Source organism: Callorhinchus milii, unplaced genomic scaffold (genome assembly GCF_018977255.1).
Source record: "Callorhinchus milii isolate IMCB2004 unplaced genomic scaffold, IMCB_Cmil_1.0 Scaffold29, whole genome shotgun sequence".
NCBI classification, from domain to species: domain Eukaryota; kingdom Metazoa; phylum Chordata; class Chondrichthyes; order Chimaeriformes; family Callorhinchidae; genus Callorhinchus; species Callorhinchus milii.
In genome coordinates, this window is record NW_024704770.1 from 3,737,736 (window position 1) to 3,746,762 (window position 9,027).

At 52.2% G+C, this 9,027-nt stretch overlaps 1 protein-coding gene across 1 annotated transcript; it reads right to left on the reverse strand.

Annotated features, from left to right (window-relative positions):
- Positions 1-1,030: 1,030 nt before the first annotated feature.
- LOC103189103 (proline-rich protein 36-like) lies at positions 1,031-8,342 on the reverse strand. The gene is made up of 3 exons (XM_042344637.1): positions 8,228-8,342; positions 5,967-7,592; positions 1,031-2,422 (listed from the first exon to the last, which is right to left on the reverse strand). The coding sequence occupies exons 1-3, from the start codon at positions 8,340-8,342 to the stop codon at positions 2,007-2,009; spliced, it is 2,157 nt and encodes a 718-aa protein (XP_042200571.1). The 3' UTR covers positions 1,031-2,006.
- Positions 8,343-9,027: the final 685 nt, after the last annotated feature.

Consider the following 9,027-nt stretch of genomic DNA (forward strand, 5'->3'; position numbering starts at 1 on the left):
GTTCCACTAACACCCCCCCTCCACCAGCCCAGAGCCTGCTCTGCCAGCCTGGACACTACAGCCACTGGCTGACATGACCTGACCTACAGACAGGACATAATCACAGGGGCTTTAATCATCAACACCATTCGGTGTCTATTGTACTCCATTACTGTCGAGATCTGGTGCATACGCAGCTTACACACAGCACAGCATCAACACACTGACTGTCAACAGACTCTGGCCCCCAGACCCTGACCCATTGCAAATCCCAGCGAACTCCAGACTGAAGGCAGCAACAAGAACAAGTTGCCTTTGTATAGCTCAACCCTCATCCAGAGTAGAGTCCCGGAGCGCTGGATACAATACCACATTTCTCCCCCAAAACACAGTCAATTCACTATACAGTGGATCCTGTGAAGCACTTTGAAACGTCTTGAAGATGTGAAAAGCACTATATCAGATGCAAGGATCATTATTATTATTATTATTATTATTATTATTAGGCCTTGTGTCAAATCAAGAATTATTATTAGAATATCACAAACTGAAGAGCCGTTCTGACTCGGTCAACATTTCAGGAACCAGGACTCGCACCGTAACCCGGCCACACGAATGTGAATATTTATTCGGGCAAAATCAATAATAATTATTAACAACCAATTGTGAACAGCTCAGGGAGATTGTACAGCCAGCGACAGAGACAGGTATGATGGTTTCCAGGTAACTGGTGACCTCCTCAATCCCTGAGAATCTCACTTCCATATGAAACACGGGCAAAAATAAATGACCCACAGCACAAAGCGTGAGGGTTAGGGTTTTCGCACAGACAGAGCAATAACCCTGCAGCGATCAGTGACTCTCAGGGTGACCTTCATCCCTGACTACCACACGTTCTGTAACATACCCAGCGTCCAGCTTCAACGTCACTCAGCGCCACAGGAATGGGACAGCAATACTCGAGACGGGAGGCTACAGAGATTTTCACCTGCAGAAACCTGGCACCCCCACCTCCAACACGACCCTCTTCCCTCCATCTATCTCTCCCTCCATCTCTCCTTTCCTCCTCCTCTCCCTCCCTCCCTCTCCCCAATTGATTTGCAGACACTTGCACATCCTCACTCAAACTCTGCTGTTAGCTTCCGATTTAGGGGTATTAATGTGCCAGCACTGATGTTAGCGAGGCTCAGGCCCGATGAGATGAGAGAACTGGAGTTCTTCCCCCTGAACAATCAGGGACCTTACAGGGGAACGCGATAAACTAAACCCCTTCCTGAGCCACAGGGCAAGAAGGCGGGGGTTCGGGAGTGGTGAGGGGGCATTTCCAGGGGAGTTTTAATGAGTGGAACAGGGAGGTCCCAGGAATGAGGTGAAACAGGATGAAGGCTCTTTGACTGGGCCTCTGTGTTTGGAGGACACTTGTTGAGGCCACACTGAGGAACGTCGGGAAGGCAGGAGGTCAGTCACACTGTGCGGAAGTGAGTCACAAGCAGAGGCACAAGTCATTCAAGTCACGGTAAACAGTAGGACTGTCCGACAACAGAACAGGAGACAGCAATCCAGCCAATTCCAGCCAGCGTTCGCGTTGCGGTGAAGAGTTTGCGATGTGATGAGCTTCTCACTCGCTCGCTTGGTGTCCTGAGCGCGAGGACAGCGGCTTTGAGTCTCGGCCCTCGAGATTCTTCATCGACAGAGAAAGGCAATAGTGAAGTCATGCGAGAGAGAGAGCAGCCAGTGTGCAAACGAGCGGTCAGTGGGTGGTGTGCGAGGCCATTCCAGGGGCGGGGCGGGGGGAGAGAGGGGGTTCTTTAACACGCGAACACGAGGAGTGACAAGGAAACGTCCTCATTCACAATGTCTGTGTTCAGTGTCTGTCACCTGAGGCTCGATGGCTCGAGGCGACGTGTGGCATCAATGCACAAGACGGGGAATTGTCAGCGGTGGTGGTGGGTGGGGGGTGTGATGGCAGCATAGTGCAGGTTCCGAGCGTTCCCGATCCGGGGATTGGGAGTGTTGCCGCGCTGCCTTCAGTGATAGGTTTCCAGCTCCACCACCATCCACTCTCCCTGCGGAGACGCCAGGTCCTCAGGAGAGACGCTGGTGACTGACGTCACACTGGCCGTGGAATCGTCCAGAGGAGAGAGGAGTTCGGTCCACTTGCTCAGCTCCGCCTTGTCCACCATGACCTTGCTGTGAAGCTTGAGGGCCTCCCCAGAGAGCAACAACGTCTGGTTAATGATCTGCTGGACCACAGCCACCGGCTCGATCTGGAGGCTCAGGCCTTTGGGCTTGGGGTCCGGGCAGAGGTCCAGGTCTGGCCAGTCCTGGTGAAGCCCCAGCTCCTCCCCGCTCTCGTAGATGGTGGCGAGGATGTGGGGAAGGCCCGATGTTCTCCGCGCCCCACACTGTGGCTGCCGCTCCCTCTCACCCTCACTTAAGTCGCCTGAAACAGTCCACAGCACCTCAAGGTTTTACACGTTTGTCAGGAGGAAGCGTTTCACATGGTTTTCATGCAAGTCTAGAGACCCCCTGACTAACCCCAGACCAGCCCAGACCAGACAGCAGGCAGCACGACACAGAGGCAGCATTTCCAAAGAGAAGCAAATAAAAAACCCCAAAACTCCCATCATGATTAACCTTTATATAAAACACTGGTTAGGCCTCAGCGAGAGACTGTTCAGTTCACTTTGGGAAGGATGTCAAGGCATTGGAGAGGGTGCAAAGGAGATTGACCAGTATGGTACCAGGAATGAGGGGCTTCAGTTACCAGGAGAGGCGAGAAAAGCCAGAATTTTTCTCCTTGGAGCAGAGAAGGTTAAGAGGAGACTTAATAGAAGTTTTCAAAATTATGAGGGATTCAATAGGATAAACAAGGAGAAACTATTCCCACTGGCGGGTGGGTCGTTAACCCGAGGACACTGGGTTTCCGTGTGTGTCAGATCTAATCCACTGAATTATAATTATCTCTTCTCATCACATAAACCCCAAACCTCCAACCTTCACCCCAAACCCACCCATTCCTTAATTCAAATCTAAACTCCACGCTCAGGCCTGTGGTAACAAGAGGTAAAAGTGATGGAAATCTAGGTCCCTGTTAAATTTAGATGTTCCTTTGCTCTTTTTATTCAGAAATAAAATAAAGTTCAATTTAATTATGCAGCGTCTTGAGACACAAAGGACCTCAATCTAAAATTGGGCGTTTCATCCAGGCTCCGGGAACATCAATCACCAAACTGGGGAGACACTGCTTTAGGTCACAGTCTGGGACTCACTCCAACAGCAAATACATATTTCTCCTCTGTCCTTTTTTGGGGGTTGGAATGTGGGTGGTGGGGTTGGGGGGGGATTATAGTAGATGCCAGTTTTTGGATGACACCTTAAACCGAGGTCCCGTCTATGAAGCCAGGTGGACGTTAAAGATCTTGCAGTGCTATTTGAAAAGAGAAGTGAGTTTCTGTCTCTCCCTCTCTCCTGGCAACAATCCCACCCCCTCATCTAAAATTGGTCACTTCCATCCACGGCTGTTTGTGGGGACTTCGCTGTGTGTTTCGGCCACAAAACACACAGTCACAATGCTTTACAGTACATCCTGTGAAGCGCTTTGAGACGCCTCGAAGAAGTGATGAGGCGCCTTGTCAAAAGCAAGGATTATTATTGTCATCATTATTATTATTCCAGGCTTTTCCTGAGAGTCCACTTGGGTTTACAATTTAAGAGGTCTGCAGAAATTAAAAAATATATGTTATATAAATAAATATATATACATTAGAAGTTTCAAACAGGAAGTTGATTCTTTGCTGATTTTTCCACAATCTTAACATTTTAAGACAATAAACAGCAACATTTCTGGCAAGTGTTGGGTATTAGAGAAGGCAGTTTCTCTCCCCCCCTTCCCCCATATCCAGGCCAACAATCCTCCAGATAAAACTAGTCACTCAATCCACGCCTGTTTGTGGGACACTTCTATATACAATTGGGTTGACGCACTTGCCTACAAATACACAGTCACTCCATCTCATAGTAAATACCATGAAGCTCTTTGAGATGTCCTTGAACAGTATCAAATGTAAGGATAAGTTATTAATTAGTATCAGTCACTTATTACTAATGATCAATAAGTGCCACGTTTCCTGCAATAGTAGGGAAATCCCACCACAATTCGCCCACAAAATACACAGTCACTACACTTCACAGCGTGTCCTGTGAAGCGCTTGGAGACGGCTCGAAGATGTGATAAGACGCCGGGTCAAATGCCTCAGATTATTATAACATCTTCGCACACGCTCACTGCAGGGATCTCCAGGCTGAGACTGGGGAGAACTCAGTGACGTTGGCAGACAGTGAAGGGCAACCATTAAATTCAACACGTTAACAAGTTACCTCACGAATCGCATCGGAGTGAGATGCTTCTCAGCAAATAACTAACACATCAAAGTGATCGAGATTAAACCCCCTTCTCCTTCCCCCTCCCCATAAATGTGCCCCATTTTTATATCTACCCCCTTTGATGGAGTTGCCCAATGCAGACCCTGTGTCACTCAAACCCTTCTCTGCCCAGCACCATCGAGATGTCCTCCTGACGTGAAAGTCGTTGTGTAAATTGCCATTTATTATTGTTTGTCTGTTTGCTCTTTTGTAAATATTTTTGTTCTGTGATTTTTTTTACTCTGTGAGTATCTGCACAGTTTCTAAACACGTAGGAACAGGAGGAGGCCATCCAGCCCCTGGAGCCTGTTCCACCATTCTATTCTATAAGATCATGGCTGATCTGCACCTCAACTCCAATTCCCCGCCCCCCCACGTTGCCCTGTACAACTCGATAAAGTATGAGAATCACTCCTGCCATCCCCACTCTCCCCCTCCATTATTATTGAGTGGGGGAGAGGTGGGGGGGGGGGGGGGGAAGAGGGGGGTCGGTTATGACAGCAACTAACCCAACCACACTGTCCAACAGGCCCTCCCCCCACACCCCAAATGTTTCTGCCCCCCTCGAAGAAAATCCACCATGAGATTGGCTGGTGCCTCAGGTTAGAAAAGCACATTGTGTTTATTAGACAAACCTCAACAAGAGGAAAGGGGGGAAAGTGAGTTATACCCCCACACACCCCCCACATAAACCCCCCCACGCACACCCCCACATAAACCCCCCACGCACACCCTCACATAAACCCCCCCACGCACACCCCCACATAAACCCCCCCACGCACACACCCCACGTGCACCCCCACACACACCCCACCACATACACCCCCACGCACACCCCCCACACACACTCGCACCCCCCCTCACACACACGCACGCGCACCTCCCCCCCCCCCCACAAAGACACAACCCACACCCACACAAACACCTATACCCACCCCCACACGCTCTAGAGTCACATTGTTTTGGTCGTGAACAAATACAAAAAAAATGATAATAATGATTATCCACCTCAGCCATTGCACAAACAACAGGATTTTCCCACAACCACAACCCAGCCCTGTGTGCAGCTCACGCCTGTTACACACTCACACACACTCACTCACATACACACACTCACATACACTCTCTCACTCACACACACACACTCACTCACATACACACTCACATATACACACACACACTCACATACACACTCACTCACATACACACACTCACATACACACTCACTCACATACACTCTCACTCACTCACTCACTCACTCACTCACACACACACACTCACTCACATACACACTCACATATACACACACTCACATACACACACACTCACTCAGTCACACACACTCACACACATACACGCTCACTCACATACACATTCACATACACACACACACTCCTCTCACACACACACACACACACTCTCACACTCTCACAGGTCCAGGTCAACATGTTTATGTTTTAATCCGATCACCTTATTGCACTTACACACTTCACTTCACCCCCCAATTGCTTTGCCGGCCGTGTGTTTGGATGGGAAACGGTCAGGTTTTGTTCAGGCTTTACCTGTCAGGGAGCTACGGTTCTCTTCGCACACAGAGATGTCGCCCGCCTCCGCGCCCTCTCCCTCCACCCGTTCACTGAGGTCCTCGTTCCGGTCAGGCCAGTCCTCGGCCAGGGGCTGGTGGGGACCATCTCCCGCTTGACGAGGGTTGTGCTGAGGGCCGCTCAAGCCATCTCCACAGCTGTGGTCCAGGAGGTCAGACTCGCGCCCCGACCCCAGCGAGGTTTCCAGGAATTCCATCAAAATGTCCGGTGGGGACGGGTTGTCCTCGAGATCCCGGGGGCCGTCGTTGCGGGGATCGCCAATGGCAGGAGAGGATCGTCCGTCGTCTGGGGGCTGCTCATCAGCGGGAATCTGCTCCTCCTGTTGCTGACCAGGGGCTGTGTCTGGGCGGGGAGTGAGGATGGGTTGGGAGTCGGGGGTGTCTGTCTCCGTGTCGGGGGCTGGTGGAGGGGCGGCAGCGACGGGGAGGGGGGACGGGGCCAAACGAAGATCAAGTTCCTCAGCTTCTGACACACAGTGAAGCAGGAGGGCTGAGGACTTGGAGAGTGCGGGGCTGGGCGGTGGGGCAGAACAGTCGGATATCTCCGTCACCGCCTTGTCTTCAAACACCGGGTTGTCGATGCCTTCGAGCCATCGCTGGGTCTGGGTCACCCCAGGAGCCAGACTCTCCTCCTCCTCCTCCTCCTCCATCTCATCTTCTCCCGAAGTCTCTCCCGAGGACTCTATGGGCTCGGTGGGGGGCTCTCCCTGGATCTGGTCGGCCACGAGGCTGTCCTGCTTGGCTTCGTTCTCTTTTTGATTCAAGTTGGTCGAGGCTTCGTTCTCCCATTCCCCCCCCAACTTCTCCCACTCCAACGCCTCAGCCACTGGGACCCACGTGAGCAAAGGCTCAACAACAGTCAGGAAAGGGGGCAGAGCCTCATTGTAGGTCGACAATGAGGGCGGAGCTTCACCAATGGGCAGTGCTGAGGGCGGAGCCTCATTGCTGGGCAATGAGGTTGGAGCTTCACCAATGGGCAGTGCCGAGGGCGAAGCCTCATTGATGGGCAATGAGGGCGGAGCTTCACCAATGGGCAGTGCCGAGGGCAAAGCCTCATTGATGGGCAATGAGGGCGGAGCTTCACCAATGGGCAGTGCCGAGGGCGAAGCCTCATTGATGGGCAATGAGGGCGGAGCTTCACCAATGGGCAGTGCTGAGGGCGGAGCCTCATTGCTGGGCAATGAGGGCGGAGCTTCACCAATGGGCAGTGCTGAGGGCGGAGCCTCATTGCTTTCTCTGATGGGCGGGGCTGTGGGCGGGGCCTTGCCCTGAGGCTGAACGATGGCCACAGGGTAGGGCGGAGGCTGGAGGCCAGGGTCTCTGGGTGGCCTGTTACTGGGAGCCAGGGGTCTCTTGGTGGCCACTCTGGAGCTCCAAGCCCAGGGGGCCTTGTCTGGTGCAGAGCCCCTGGTGGTGATGTGGCCTGGGTGGCCCCTCAGCCTGGCTTTGGGCCCCTGGCCTTTGGGATTCACGTCCGTTTCCCTGTCTGTTGAGCTGCTCTCGGGCCTGGCTCGGGCCGGTTTGGCAGCGGACGGTCCTCGGCTCGTCTCAGTGACAGATCTCACTTTCTTCAGCTGATTCCACTCTGTCAACAACAACAACAACATTTAGTGAAGAGGCCTCGACCCAAACCATTCAACTCAAGTTGGCCACTAGAGTCAGTTACTGTTATATTATTAACAACATCAATAAATGACGTTTACACAGACCCTTTCATGTTGGAAGGATGTCCCAAGGCGCTGGACAGCCAGGGATTTGGACCCGAGCTGGGGGTTGGGGTCAGGAGGATTTGGAGGGCGGGGAGGATACGCTTAGGAAGGTGGCTAAAGGCGTGGTCGAAGAGGGGAGTTTGGTGTGGGGGGCGGGGAGAAGGTGGTTGCATTGTTGGAGACGCTGTCCTCTGGACAGGACATTAGGCCGAGGTCCCGTCTGTCTGTTTAGGTGGATGTTAAACCACCAACTCCCAGCTTGGCTCTAAAAAATCCCTGACTGCCCAGGGCTCTGGGAGATCTTTCTGACGTGAAGGGAGGGGGCTTTACAATGGTAATTTGTTGTTGTTGTGATTGTTGTTGACGATGCCATTGCTCCTCTCCCCAAACCCTGTGAGGTGTGTGAGATGTGAACCGTTGCTCTGTCATTATATCCGGTTGATGTATTTATTGAGTGTCCAACCGGCCGTCGAGCTGGTAACTGGAAGCGCAGTGTCACTGCAGGCCTCACCTGGTTGGCCCGGAGCTGGGGTGACTTTGGCTTGTTGGAGGCCGGTCTTTGCCGAGGTCCGGCCTGGCTGAGCGGCTGTTGGCGCCGCGCCGCGAGGTGGGGTCGAGTTCACCATCGTCTTCCACACAGCCGCCGCGGGCAGGGGTCTGGTCGACAGGCCACCGGCTGTGCCCGGCCTTCAAGGATACAACAAGACCCTCAGTCACTGCAGGTCAAGCTCGATAATAATAATAATAATAATAATAACCTTGGCTTTTGACCCAGTGCCTCATCACGTCGTCGAGACGTCTCAAAGCGCTTCACGGGATATACTATAAAGTGTAGTGACTGTGCATTTTGTCAGCGAAACACGGCAGCCAATTACGGACAGCAATACCCTACAAATAGACACACACAAAGCCAGACACAGACAAAGCCAGGCACACACGCACAGACCCACACACACACACAGACCCACACACACACACAGACCCACACACACGCGCACGCACACCCAGACGCACACAACCAACCTGCAGTGACACAGTTTCACAGCTATTCTTCACACACACTGACCTGCTCCACTTGCCTGACCTACATCCAGATGTTAGAGCTCAGAGAATTTGTGAAGTGTTCGATTCCCGGGCGAGGAGAAACGTTGGGCAAGTTTCCTTGTGCCAATTGCACACAGCAGCGTCTCACAAATAGTCGTGGATTTAGGGACCAAATTATTATTGTTATACAGGGATTATTTCCCCCGGAAAGTGATCCCCCAATCAACTAACAAGCGGGTTCCTACTGACAGTTGGGAAACAGAATAT

Bases quoted from the DNA above. Each gene is read 5' to 3' on its own strand.
- LOC103189103 (XM_042344637.1), bottom strand. From the start codon at position 8,342: ATGGTGAACTCGACCCCACCTCGCGGCGCGGCGCCAACAGCCGCTCAG. The intron at 7,593-8,227 runs GTGAGGCCTGCA...TGTTGTTGACAG, and splicing joins CCCAGCTCCGGGCCAACCAG to AGTGGAATCAGCTGAAGAAA. The intron at 2,423-5,966 runs GTAAAGCCTGAA...GGACTGTTTCAG, and splicing joins GAACCGTAGCTCCCTGACAG to GCGACTTAAGTGAGGGTGAG.